Source organism: Scatophagus argus, chromosome 16, assembly GCF_020382885.2.
Source record: "Scatophagus argus isolate fScaArg1 chromosome 16, fScaArg1.pri, whole genome shotgun sequence".
NCBI classification, from domain to species: domain Eukaryota; kingdom Metazoa; phylum Chordata; class Actinopteri; family Scatophagidae; genus Scatophagus; species Scatophagus argus.
Window position 1 is genome coordinate 5,823,507 of NC_058508.1, and position 14,441 is coordinate 5,837,947.

Here is a 14,441-nt window from a genome sequence, read left to right on the forward strand (position 1 = left end):
CTGTATTTGTCTCCAACACGCCACTTTGAAGGTACGTGCTGTTTTAAATAATTTTGTTTTGTGATTGTTGGCTAGTTAAGATTTAGCCTGTTATCAAGTCTTTGAGACATGCTTGTAGAAAATGGCGTGACAGATGAACAATACTTTCAACATTTCACTCAACTGCTCAGGCTGTTGCACAAAGGATGTGAGAAGTCTGAGTCATTAGTTTGTCCTTTAGATTATGACAGAATTAAAGTGTGCCCACAAGAAGGACCAAGGTGATAAAACCTGAATCCAACTTCTTTTTCAGATCCGTCTGGCTAAGTTTTCATCCATGGTTTAGTCAGCATGAGCCATTAAGTGGGCCTTCAGCTCACTTTAAAAGTATTTTCAAAAAAACAATGGACCACCACCTCTTTATCTTAAGATCCCATTTATTTGTAGTGCAAAAGTAGAACAGACAGGACTACAAATCTTTAATGTGCCTCAGATCCCTGTGTGAAGTATACTATGCTATATTCTGCTAGACCAGTAACATGACACAAACACTGACAAATTAAAAGTTAACCCCTTCAAGCCTTGCAAATGTGTAGTAAAGATATTGACTCAACACCATAAATATCAACTCAAATAATGAAACATCAGTAGAAAAATGTGTGCACACAACAGCAAGATTCTGGTCTGAGCAGGCCATAGCACAAACATTCACAGGGATGAAGAGCAAGTCACAACACAGCAGCTCTGATATGGGACAAATTAAAATGTCTACATCTGCTGAAAAGGAAAATTAACCAGTAGTGAATAAAGGCAGACGTAGAATTAATATATGTGCCATCTATCACAGGCTCAACCTTTATACCCGCCTCCGACTTCCTGTCAGCAGGCAGAATTCCAGCGTATTGATGAATACATACCGTTCCAGTTCAGTTAAACCATAAATGAGGTCTAGCAGCAGTAAACAGCCATTAGCTGAGTCATTATTTTTGAGTCATTATTGTGTTTTTAAATCATCATGGTTTCAATCCCACTGTGTACTGGTTTTCCTGTCTTTGTAATTTAAAACAGGAGGCCTTCAATTGCCAATATGTACGTCAGTTTGGAGTCTAAAGTGGTGAGTGCAATTAGGTTCAACCCACAACCAACACCCTGTCTTTGGGAAGAAGAAGAAAAAAATAAGTAATAATCAAATTTTTAGGCAAAAAATGAGAACATTATTTAGAAAAACCATAAGCAGAAGTCACATGATCGTGAGCCATATGAAAATGAGCCCGCAGCGTGACGTATTCTTTAAGTAAATACTCTGTGCCAAAGACCGAGAGGAAGGGAATGACACTGGGAAAATCTAAAACTTCAGTCTCATCCATAGAGGGAGTCTTTTTAGTATTCTGCGAGGCACTGGACAAACCCACCCTTCTATGAAAGTGCTGTGGTTCTTATTGTGAAATAAATTCTTAATATGAAAATTAGATTTAGAGAAGATGATTCAAGTGAATAAAGGGAAAAAGACTGAAGCCATTGGCACAGCCTCAAGGTTTTTACATCTTTTCAAGGTCCTTCAAATTAAAAAAAAAGAAAAGAAATGAAACTCACCTCAAAACATATGATCAAGAAGACAAAAATAAAAGCTATGAGAAAAGTCAAAACAAATGAGGAAAACCAAGAAGATGCACTAACGGCTTGAGTGTGATAATCTGTTTTCAGTCTACAGCCTACGTAGCTTTGGGACTTCTTCAGCACTTTCAACAGTAATACAACAGTAATTGTAATACCCCCTTCCCCTAACTGTAATGTTGACAAAAGTAGTTCACATTTCATTCTACTGTATAACCTACAAGATAAAAATAAAAATTCAAACAAAACTTGAACAAACAGTACAGAGTCCCAGAGGCTACAGAATAAATAAAAGTCACCTTAAAAGGTGGCACAGCCTCTTTTCAGCCCCTACAATTCCTCCTCCTCCTCCTCCTCTTAACATATCTGTCAGCTGCAGGGTTAAACACAGCAGTATCACTCTCCTCTGGAACTTCGCAAAGGAAAGGAACATTCTAGTACCATTAAGAGCCAGCTGGGGGCAGTAGCAGCATGAAGAACACTCTGAGGTGCAGCGGTCCAGAAGGTATAAAGGCAAAAATGTACAAGGAGTTCAGGTTTAGATAAAGTCTAATGTTGATCACCTCATCTTCTCTATGCTTCCTTTTACGTTTGTTCTCCTGCCTGGACGTTTTTATCTCGGATGGTGTCGTGTCAGGCCTCTCCTGGCATTGGTGGATTGCCTTTGCTGGGCGAGGAAGGACATGGCCTGGTTGGAGTGACTTAGACGCTCGCCAGAGACGTTCTGATGCAACGCCATCCCCTGAAATAGAGAGAGAGAGAGAGAGAGAAAGGAGGAGTGATGAATCAGGTGAGGGTTTGAAAAATAATGAATGTATAGTGCAAGACATCTTGTGTTAATTATGTTTGTCCAGTAAAAAAATCCTTGTTTGGCCTTGAGGCTCACTCAGAGTTTTTTTTTTATTGTTGCTGTTTTGGAGTTTTCAACTATGGCAAAACACACAAATTTACTTAGAAGAAGTTTTTCCTCATGAAAAAGTGCCTTCTACACATTTTATTTATTTCTACAGTCACTCACCATTTTGTACCACGCACTAATGATGAGTTTCTCCTCCTGGTCATGTCTGGCTCTGCTCTTCTCATAGTCATGCTGCACAACAGGAACACATCAACATAAATTAGTGAGATTTAAAGAGCTACACTGACTTCATTTGTCTCATTGTGTAGAAGGTCCATACCTCCAGGTGCTGGATTTTTCTCTCCTTCTCCGTTAGTTGGTTCTTCAGTGCCTGAATGTCAGGAGTCACACTCACTGGCTTGGGATCCAGGGTTTTGACCACCTGCAAACACCACAAAGGGCTTTGTTCTCCACTGATATGTCAATGTACCCCCGTAACAGTGTCCGACTGACCAATAGTTTTTTTTAAAAGAACAAAACTTGACAGAGCAGAACTTTTTCTCTTCCACACATGCTCATTCTTTGTCAAAACCTGGTGCCTACATTTCCCACAATGCCCCCTAAACACCAGCAGTTCTGTCATAGATTCAGGTGTGTTGAGCTGGTAGTAGCTAATGCAGGTTTGAGGCTGATCAAACCCTAGCAGGGATGAGGAAGTCTGGTAACCTCATTTCTTTCTAACGCCACACCCCCACATTTTTTTCATTATCATACTCTTGAGCTCCAAGTGACACTGACTCAAATGACATCACTTGAGGCAACATATCAGACTTCACACAGCTTCCTCTGACGCCACCAAAGGCTTTACACACCTTTTTCACACACCCAGCACTCACTCCTTAGCACCTGGAGACACACTTTGACATGTGCAATTGGTGGAGTTTTCCTTTAACCAGGAAAAAAAAACCCTCACAGACAGCCATAGATTTTTGTGGACTGACCGTTCTCGCCTTTTCCACATAGCGTTTGTATCGCTCCTCCATCTGCTTCATGTCCTCATCCTTCTTCCGCAGGATCTCCTGCAGTTCATCTATCTTCTTGGCCACTAAGAGAGAGAAAGAGAAAAGATGGGGAAATAAAGCAGCAAGTGTAAAGAACAGAAGAGAGACGCAGCAAGACACGACTTACTGTTGCTGTCCACTTTGGGCTCCAGGTCATCTATGACCTCTCTTTTCTTCTGGAGATCAGAGTGAGCTTCATGGAGCTTCTCCCTGCAATAACCACACATTACAAGTGTGAGAATTCATTTGTGTTTGAAACCCACATGGATACATAAAATGAAATGAGCAGTAAGGTACTTACAAATGCTCTTCAAGCTTTTTCTTCAGTAAGGAAGACTACAATGTAGAAAAAAACAACATTATACTCAACACTAACATACAGGATTTTCTAAATGGCTCACAAAAGCACATGGGCGCACAGTAAAAGCTGAGAAAGTCAAGCTGTCAAAGAGTTAAATCATGGGCCAGTTGGACAGAGGGTGGGCCGTACTTACAATGGCCTGATTTTGGCAGATGATCGATGGGGGCAGGCAGAGAAAGACAGACAGACAGAGAGGGCAGGCGTTAACACTGAGTCACCACAGCAAACATGGGTTAAATTCCCACACAACATGTATCAAAGTAAAGGAACAAACACTACAGTCCTTCACAGCCATGTTTTCAGTATACTCTGTGTGCCATGCAAACACTTTAACACACTGCAGAGCTCCCTGAAACATAACTGTCTCACTTATAAAAACTTATTTTGACATCACTGCTCCTTAAGGAACAACTTGAATATTGTATTTTTGCCATGCACAGTTACACAGCAGTAAATAGATGTACCAGCTAGGGGTCTATAACACAAACACAACAATAATAATCTTCTAATCAAGATTGAAAAAAAAAAAAAGTCAGCAGTTTTTTTGATTTCTCCTACTTGATCAGTATAATTCACACAACATTCTTTCATCTTCAGCTGTAGAAAAATGGTTCGTGATGAGGGGAGTTAAAACAAAAGTGGGCAGAGGAGAGGAAAGAAAGCGTCTCCACTCACATCCTCGGTCTTGCTGTCCTGCTCCTGGAGTGCTTTCTGGAGCTCCTCCACCTGAGAACGCAGCTCTGTGATCTGCTGCTGGTTCAATCTTGGGAAAGGACAGGGATGTGAAGAAAGGTTGGGAACAGAAAGAAAGAAGGATACAAGAGATAAAATGAGAAGATTTATGGAACGCAGTGGGAGAGAGTAACAAAGAAAAGGCAGGCAGAAGATAGAGACGAAACAAGGTTATTTAGTTGATACTGTAGGAGGAAGATGTTTGCAAAGTATCATGTGGATCTCTGTACATCTGCTGCAGGGAGTGTGCCGCCTGGACATTCACTGCTTTGCTCTACTGAGCATGCTCACTCCACTCCTCTCCTCCTGTTACTGTTGCTGAGGATGCTTCCCACACCCTGAGCCTGGTGTTGCATGGACACACACACACACAGTCCACCCACATGTCCACATGCCCATAGGCATGTAAACACACACATACACACACAGTCAAGGGACAATCTGGCTTTCTGCTGTCTGTCTTCCAGTCCAGCCCACACAGCTCAGTTGAGCACACAGTCCAGAGGGTGAGTTGACATTTAGGCAGATATCACTCCTACCATCAGCCAAACAACCAGCCTAATGTCCAGGAACACACAATATGGTGGCCTAGAAGGAGAATGATTACTTAAAACTTCACACACCGTCCAACTTCTTGTTCAGTAGTGTCAAATACACACACACAACACCCTACCTGTTCTGAGTTTCCAGGGCATTCTTACTGCGCTGAGCGTCCTCCAGCTCAGCCTGCACCTCCACCAGTTTCTGCCTGCAGGCCTCCTCTTGGACACACAACATCTTGTTTTCACTCTGTAGTCGCACCATGGTCTCTCTGTCGACAGCAACAGTGAGAAAAGAGGAGGGAAAAGAAGGAGAAGGAAATGGGGGAAAAAGAAGAAAAGTGGAGGACAGATGAAACAGGTCAGAGGGCTGAAGAGTCATGAAAGGTCTGCTGAGTTGGCCGAGCCTCCTATCTGACAACGCTGTGGCCAAATGTGCAGCACTGGCATGTGTTGCTATTCCAGGCCCTGACTGCGCCTCATACTACACAAGATGAATATAGGGCACAAGTGGACTACTGATAGTGACATGTTTGTTACAGGTTTAGCAGAACAAAATCTCATCTGTTACGCTTAAATTTGGTTGCTCCCTACACGTTAATCCCTACTTCCCGGCTTATACACACAGATACAAAACAACAGACATACTTGAGCTCAGTAGGCATGATCTCTGCAGCAAGGTTTCCCACTGTGACACCACTGTCACACAAGCCTCCTGCAGAGACAGAGAAGGAGAGATTATCTCTACAGGTTCTATGAAATAGCCCAATTTACTTATTTTTGTGTTAATCTGAGAAAAAAATATTTCACATTCACATCTTTATGTGTATATGGATCTGTGTGAGCCTAATTAATGGTCAGCCACCAACACAAAACTGTGTATCTTGCAGAATCTGGCATTTGTGTATTTTACCATCTTTTGGTTTAGTTATTTGCACGCTAAACTCAGAGCAAATGAGCAAACTCACCAGCTCCACTGAGACACCTCTGTTGGACTTGCGCACACCTGAGCTCATCGTTTGTCTCCCGAAGCGTGTCTCTTTCCGAGATCAGGCGCTACAGAAAAAGCACAACGTAACACGGGCTTTGACTTCGATTCAGGCTGCTTTAGCATGTGTATGGTAAGAATTATTAGGCTAACAACTGCATTCCTGAGATCAACCCATTATGAGTGTGTATAAGTGTGTAAACAAATATTCCAAATAAAACAAAGGAAGCTCAGCAACTCAAATGACTAATAGTAAAAGATAAAATGCCAAAAAACTATTTTTTTTAAAGTAATACTTCATTATGTTTTGTTCCTGGAAATGGACTTGACCCTCAATTCAGACCTGTTGAGTTTTTTTTTTTTGTTTGTTTTTTTTTAATCTAGACTCACACATCACCTACAATTAGCCCAAAGTAAATGTACACATCATGTCAGTACAGTACGTATTTCTTAATCACTCCCACAAGTAACCGAGGACATTAATCACTCCTGTCAGTTTGCAGAAGGTGCTAGAATTGACACAGGACGTGGGAGTCTACTGAAGAATAGTACGATATTTGCTTGGCAACAATTCCTCCTGCAGGGAGGTAATAATCGCAACAAATGCTGAAGCACACGGGACTGCTACCACTGAAATATAAAACTATGTAACTGCATTTTCTCTGGTAATAATACAAGGCTATAGTGTGTAATCATGATATAAGACAGCTGCTCCACACTGGTGAGACAGCATGGTAAAAGCACTTTGTTAGTGCTCATTCTTTCCCCTCAACAATTGAACTTTTATTTCCCAACTCACTTCTTTTTCCTTCAGCAGCGCATCGTACTTATCGTGAAGGTTCTTGTACTCAAACTGCCATTTCTCAGCTTTCATGGCCTCTGCCGAGTGCTTGGTGTGAAGCTCATGAGCCTGCAAGTCAGGGAGCATAGGAACAGTCTGTGTTGGCAAGAGCTCTCTATAGAAACTGCTAGGTTTTCCAAACACGTGCACAAGCCAGACTGTGTTTAGCATCACTTGGACATCAACACAGGAACAAGTAGCACTCCCCCTCCCTCCTGTCAACCCAAAGCTTGCCTGTCTCTTGTAGGTATCCAGCTGATTGCGGGCAGCGTTGGCTCTACGGAGCTCCTCCTCCAGCTCGCAGGTGCGCTGCATGTACACTGTGTTGCGCTCCTCCAGGAGGCGTACCTGTCTGCGCAGGTCTCCCAGATCCTCCAGCTTCCTCTTGTATGTCTCCACCAGCGCTTCAAGCTGGTTCACCCGGTCAGACGAGTGCCTGAGGCGGAGGAGAGGTACAGTGTGGGAGGCGTTGAGTACCAGCACAGGAATATGACTTTTACACAATACATCCGTGTGGATATGTACTTAACTAGTGATAACCAACAACTCTGACGCAAACCAGTGTCAATGCATGAAATTCACATTATCAACACAGATGTCAGGGAGAGGTGCTGAATGGACGTCTGTGTGTGGGCTGTGTGGGAGTTGTTTCTGTGAGTGTAAATAGATGAACTACTGCTTAAAGGAAAAAGGCTGGTGATGTTCTACATTTGAGATAGTCAATAAAATCAACAACGCAGTTGCTTGTCTGTCAGTGCTTTTCCCTGCTTCCCTACCTGCATCTACCAAGACCATTTGTTCCTATTGAAGTGAAGATTTGATGTGAATATTTAAAAAATGGACTCATAGATGTATAGTTTTATATCTTTGACTGGTTCTGTGGTTTTTGGCAAATGTTATTCAACAAAGATATGTGATAGTGAGAATTTACAACATCAAAACAAACAAATAAACAAACAACAGTATTAGAGAGATCAGTTCATTGTTGATTTTGGGCTTTTCATGAGATTTTCATCCATTTCAATAAAACTCTGGTTGATTTTATATTGTCAGCAATATACTTCACATAGGGAAAATCTTTCCATGCAAGGTAACTTATGAATCAATTGTTTTTGAAAAAGCCTTAAGGCAGACAGTCTTGCCTAGTTCCACACCGAGACATTCTGCTGGGAAGCTACAAAGCCCCAACCATTCATGTGTTTGAACCCATATTGAACGTGACTTTTCTGCAGTTTGGTCGCCGAGTACAAATTTAAGTTATCTTGGGAGGAGGCCTGCAGCGCTCTGGCTTCTACAATAAATTCAAGGCTAGCACTGATCTTACCTGAGAATGTCCATCTCATCTTTGAGGGCCTGGGCCTCCTGCGCCAGGCTGGTCAGCTCTTCATTACGCTGCTGCAGCTCAGTCACCTCACGCTCCAGTATCTCTCCCCGCACGCGCAAGTCATCTCTGCTGTTCTCCAGTCTGAGATACACAAGACATGAGAACAGTAGTTTGTGTAACTGAGTAAACTGAATGCACTCACTGTTAGACTCTAAAAATAGTAAAATCCACTCGACAATAGCATCTGATTTGCACATGAACATGATGTGACCACATGATATGGTCTAATGAATATTAAATTTTAAGAAATTATATTATGCAACTGTCTAATTGTTTTCCTCGGCAACTCAAACTCTATGGTTGTGTATGGTTCTGCTTATACCTGTAGTTCTCCTCCTGAAGCTGCTCCATCTGACTCTGCAGCAGCAGCAGCTTCTTGCCAGTGATGGCAGTGGGCGAGGCGTCCAGAGAATCACAGCGACTCAGTCTTTCCTTCAGGGAGCGAATCTCGGCCTGTAGGGACGATTTCTCCTCCAGAGCCACCGACAGCTGTGAGGGAAGAAAGAGATTGAGGGGACAGACATTGGAAAAAAAGAGGTGAAAAAATCGTGAGACTGCCAAGACAGAAGTGGAGAAGATGCACATAGCGACAAATGTACGGCTGTACAAAGCGAGGAAAAAGAAGAGAGAGATGATGCATCAGAAAAGTCCTCAATGCTGATTAAAGATTAACCTATTACATTACGCTGACAACTTTCTGAATATACACGTGAGAGTCGCAGAACTAGCACAAAACATGAAGTTAAAACACAGATATGCAGCGACAAACTCACCACTTTTCATGCTTACGGGACATCGAAAACATGCTTTTCTCTCATTTCACATGCTCAGTTGTCAAAAGCCAGTTAGTCAGCTGACCTGCAATGGTCTCAGGCAGATGGAACTTTCTAAATAGCGAAGTTGTTAGCATTACCCTCAGGGTCAAAACCAGATTGTCATGATATAAATAGATGAATATGTGCAGCTCAGCAAGAACCATAATTACTATTGGTTATACAGACATGGTACAGGGGGAAGAAATGTAACTTTGGACTGACAAACTGCAGTTTAAAGTTGCAACAATAGGTTCACAAAATGTTGGTGTTTGAGTCAAGTTACAGTTAGAGAAGCCTGCATTCCCACATTAAAAAGCTGGGGGGGGTATATGCTTACCTGCTGGACATCTTTCCAGTTTGAATACAGCAAAACCCTACACTGAACTTTAAGGACAGATTGCATGCTTTAGCACAGGACCAGGAACAGTAAATAGCTTTCAAAACAACACAAATGACTAATCCCTAACGCGTGGGCTAAGTAAGTAAACAAACAAGTGGGTTGAGAGCAGTACAAATTATTGTTGGCTGCTACTCCATCCCAAGGCAACGTGTCAGTTTTATCTTGATGTTATGCAACTATTGACTAGAGTGTATCTTTAAAAAAATGCTAAATTAGTCCACTCTCAGTCAGGGATGCAAAAACAAGCCATGAGAACACAAACAAAGTCTCAGGCAGGCTAATCAATAAGGGCCAGAGCTCAATAGCAGCAGGCACTCACTCAAAACAGCATGCAGCAGCCAAAGTACAGCTAATCCAGGCCTCAAAGTATATAAAAATTGGGTACATAAAAGGTAAAATGGGTTTATGTTACTTGTTGTGATAATGCCAACAGCTCTTCCCAAGATCAAACCCAAGCCCCAGTATTGCATCTTAAAGTTACAATCCTTAAGATTTTCATGGTACCAAACCCTGTTTTTTGATACTATTTATGGTTAGCAGTTTTTCAGTACAGCCATTCAGCGAATTTATATTTACTTATTACCTCCCTATATAGTAGTTTTGATTATTAGTGGCAGGGTCTGCCATTCTCACACTGGACTGACTTCGTCTACCTACATTCAATGGATTAAAAAAAAAAAAAAAAAAAAAGTAACACATAATCCAGCATTACTTTTAATTTTAGCTCATTTTAATCAGCATTGCTGCTCCACATTAAAATAGTTTGACTAGTTTGTGCTGACAGAATCAAAAACGTCAGACAACAGCCTGCCTACTGCCAACTTCTCAGTATGAAATCACACTGCAGTAGCTCAAAGTATGATGGGAAAAGTCCAGTTACTGATGGTCTTCTTGAGAGTTTGAGTGGCTGCACAGTAAAATGATACACCAGATGCTCACTACTGTATTTCTGTGAAAGGACACCTTGATGCCCCTAGAATTCTGAGTTGTGTCGTATTAGAATACACTTGATGTTACAACCAGTAACGACAACGTCACCAAATCAACCAGGTCTAAAACCTGAAGGATTCTAACTTCAAAGTCTCAGCAAATATTTGCCAAGTTAAGATGCAGGCCCCATTTGGTGTACTAACCTGATGTTCTAAGTCTCGACAGCGCTGGTTCAGGTCCTCCTTCTCGTCTGCCTCCTCACTTAGAAAATAATACTTCCTGGACTGCAAACACAGAACCAGTGGAGACAGAGGAGATGTCACACTAGCCACAGTAGGAGGGTGTAAACATTTATGAAAGAGTGAGGGAAAACACAAAAGGATAATGTAACAGATCTGCTCAGTGAAGAAAAGGTACAATATACAGGGGGGAATGAAGTGTTGCGAGTTTCACCTGGTAGTCAAAGTCTCCGTAGGTCTCTGGGCTTCCTGGTTCAGATGAAGGCTCTTTGGATAAGAGCTAAAACAAAGTAGCCATAAGTGAGCAAATCAAAAGCTTAAATTGCAAGAAAAATACAAGAACTTGTTCCCAAAAGCAGATTTATGAGGCTTTCTGAATAACTTTATTTGGTAAAACCTGCAACCATTTTTTTTCTCCCATGTATAATATTTTTCAAATCCTACAGGCACCAACGAAACACTAAACATATTCTTGAAATATCTCAGTATGGTTTCGGAGACTCTATTCAGTCTTGTTTATCTGAATTCCTTTGATTGTAAATGAATCATGTCTAAGAGCTGGGATTAATGCAAAGAACCAGGAGGTTCCAGGATAAGCGAGATGCTCACTCACCTCCTGAATGGCTGTCATCACAACGTGCTGGACAGATTCCTCAAGTGTCATTATCTGCTGGATTTGCTCTGTATTTAGGAGAAGACGACACAGAGGACTGAAGGTGCAGCCAAGCGCAGATTAACACAAATACTCTCCTAAAAACCAAACCAGCACTGTATCTACAAGTATTTTCAGAAACCCCGTGCTCATCAAGCTGATGTTCAAATCACAGAATGATAACAAATATGTGATTTACATAACAATCAGCTTTTCTTCTGAACTGTAATTTGTAAAATGGTTGGTTTGTCAACTTGATAATGATCAGGCTGACTGACAAAAAGCAAGAACCATGTGATTTGACTTTAAGTTAATCCTTTGAGTTATTTTCACAGATGGCTGGATCCACTTTTTTTTTATTATTATTTTACAGCAAACAGTTTACCTTGTTTCTTCTCACAACTGACAGCACAGCCCAGTACAAGCTGTACCAGCTTCCCCAGTTCAGTGACATCTCCCATCTCTCCTATAAGGTTCACATCTGGCAAGTGCTCATCTGATACCTGGTGACCGAGCACCTGTTCAAGTAGAGTAAGGCGAGATGTCGGCATTGAGAACTGAGTAAATTTAAAAGTGCACTTCAAGTGGCAAAATCAGTAAAAATAATAAAATCTTCTTACATCATGATAATATTCAAGCATGCTCTTAAGAATCTTTTTCAAGTTGCTGACCTGAAAGAAAAAAACAAATCAGAGAAGGAAGTCAAAAAACAAGGTAACCATAGGGTATTCTGTCATATCCTGCTGTTTCACAAATTACCTTGAGGCGCCAGTTGGCCCCGCTCTCCTCCTTGATCCTGCCTAGCCATGTCTCATTAAACCAAGAGGGGTCTCTGTTAATGAGAGCACAAGAGATCTCCAGTGACGACAAGGACAACACATCTCTGGACAGCAAGATTCACAGGAGGCCACAGGGCAATGAGGCCCTATGCTTCTAGCCCGCTAAGCACAGTGACATTTGAGCACAACAGTTGATTAAAGTCACATGTCACACGTGGGTATAACGGCTTCATGTGAAATAGCTCAAGAAACAGTTCAGCATTGGATTCAATGTTTAATTGATGTTAAAATAAGAGGAACACTTGAATACTTGTTTATTTTCCTTTAGGATGTTTAAACACAAATGTCCTATAAAAATCACAACTATGTGCAAGCAATGCTGATGTCACCAATCCTGATTCTATTTCTTTTTAACTGGATTAAATTTGAATGGATAATAGCCTTGTGCAATTCAAAGGGCACTTTGTGTGCAAATCACAAAGATAAGCAAATCTCATTGAGCATGTTCTGAATAATTCCTACCATCTTTTTTGTCTGAGTTCATGTTGTGCACCTGCATAATGAAAACAACACATTTATTAAAAATATTGTGCATGTGTGTGCCCTTACATTCTGTGCAGCACGTGTGCAATCGCCACTCCACTTGTTAGGTCTTGCTTGCTGTTGCACGATGGCACCTGAAATGTCTGCAACTGACAATGAAGACATTAAGAATTAGTCATTAAAGAAGCTAAAGCTTTTACAATGATACATTTCGTCAAACTTTCAAACTACAAACAGAATGATAAATGTTGATGAATGTATTACTCATAGGTGTTTAATCTGTTAACGAGCATAAAAGTCCTCCTTAAGCATAAATAATTATATGCACACATTTTCTTAGAAAAGACTTTGTGATTTGCTACTTGTAGTAAACACATGTGGCCTCCATTACAAACAACTGACAAATAACGCATGTAAATAACAGCCTAATTCTATCAAAAACAAATTAAGTCTTTGTAAACGCTACTTAAATGACAGATCCTAAGCTGTTATGAGGGATTACAGCTCTGTTTAGCAAGCTATTAATATGTTGGTTTCTTAGTTTTGACCTACAATCGCCTCCGTGTGGAAAAGAGGCAAACAGGTGGATTTTCTCTGGGCTTGAGAAGTTAACTTACTATACTGAACAGCCTAACATTACTGCATGAGTGTCTCAGCTCACACTAAGCTTCTGGGATTGTTTTTCTCCTAGTCATTTCTTTTTTTTTTTTTTTTTTTTCTTTTTGCTGTTACCGCAGTCAGTTCATTACAGATAACAAGGTAAAACAGACCACCGAGAGCAAACTTCCAATGTGTCTACCCAGCAAATTAGCTTGGCTAGCTAGCTACAGTTAGCTTGCAAACACACAACTTTCATACCTGCAAACTGCTTACACGTCAACCTACTTATTCAATAAAGTAGTTTTTATCGGTCATGTGAGACCTTCTCTTATAAAAGTAACGTTACTTTTCTTCTTACTTTGCCAACGCTTTTGTCACCTGTTAGCCAGGAACCGAAGTTAGCCTTGCTCGGTACCCTCGCTAATATCAAACTTACCCAGGTTAACAGTGAGTCACACAGCTCTGCTTTGTCCAGACTCATTGTGCTGTGCCGAGAGAAACCGCAGCAGCTCACACAGGGGCGATGGATTTGGCTGTGGAGACTTTTTCCCCTTGAAGTTTCTTACTCACTGCTGACACTTTCCACGTCAGTCATTGTCCAGCCATGGCCTCCTGCTGCTCCTACCCCCTTTGCGTTTCAGCTCCAGTTATCCAAGCGAGCTTCCGTATTAAGAGCGTTCCCATGGAAACGGATTATGCTGCGGGTCAGCTTGTCTGGTCATGGTGAATAATAATCCAAAAAATATAATTTTAGCCTACTGTCTCATTAAGCTGTCATCATTAATTCATACATTTGATTTATTTAGATATGAAAACCTTACTGAGATGACAACAGACAGGCAACAGTAACAACAACATGAAACAAATAACACACACAAAATCAGAATTTAAGAAATACGACTAAAATAATCAAAAGTACAATTCGAATACAATTGTGTGCAAGAGTAAAACTAAAACACACTGAGACATAAAAACAATCCTATCCAAAGCCATCCAAAGCCATGAAAATAAAACTATGAAAGCTACATTAATGCCTCAAATTCCCCCAAAACATAAACAGCCAGCAGACAGACCAAGGAGACAGACCATATCAAAACTAAAAGTGAGATAACGGAAATCCTGCATCTTAATGAGAAGAATGTCTTT

The 14,441-nt window shown here is 41.1% G+C and overlaps 1 protein-coding gene across 2 annotated transcripts; it reads right to left on the reverse strand.

Annotated features, from left to right (window-relative positions):
* Positions 1–398: 398 nt before the first annotated feature.
* hook2 (hook microtubule-tethering protein 2) lies at positions 399–13,944 on the reverse strand. 2 transcript variants are annotated; one of them, XM_046415400.1, is made up of 23 exons: positions 13,732–13,943; positions 12,762–12,844; positions 12,133–12,205; positions 11,994–12,044; positions 11,759–11,891; positions 11,335–11,402; positions 10,936–11,001; positions 10,686–10,766; positions 8,660–8,826; positions 8,278–8,418; positions 7,188–7,389; positions 6,912–7,022; positions 6,093–6,180; positions 5,773–5,839; positions 5,259–5,396; positions 4,529–4,616; positions 3,987–3,992; positions 3,794–3,828; positions 3,620–3,702; positions 3,433–3,536; positions 2,772–2,873; positions 2,612–2,683; positions 399–2,335 (listed from the first exon to the last, which is right to left on the reverse strand). In XM_046415400.1, the coding sequence occupies exons 1-23, from the start codon at positions 13,774–13,776 to the stop codon at positions 2,207–2,209; spliced, it is 2,133 nt and encodes a 710-aa protein (XP_046271356.1). In that variant the 5' UTR covers positions 13,777–13,943; the 3' UTR covers positions 399–2,206. The 2 variants fall into 2 exon arrangements, with proteins under 2 accessions (XP_046271356.1, XP_046271357.1); XM_046415401.1 differs by lacking the exon at positions 3,987–3,992 and having other exon boundaries at positions 13,732–13,944.
* Positions 13,945–14,441: the final 497 nt, after the last annotated feature.

Coding starts and splice junctions, on each gene's coding strand:
- hook2 (XM_046415400.1), bottom strand. CDS start 13,776: ATGAGTCTGGACAAAGCAGAGCTGTGTGACTCACTGTTAACCTGG. Junction 6,181..6,911: donor CGCTGCTGAAGGAAAAAGAA/GTGAGTTGGGAA, acceptor CTTTTTCTGTAG/CGCCTGATCTCGGAAAGAGA. Junction 3,537..3,619: donor GCCCAAAGTGGACAGCAACA/GTAAGTCGTGTC, acceptor TCTCTCTCTTAG/TGGCCAAGAAGATAGATGAA.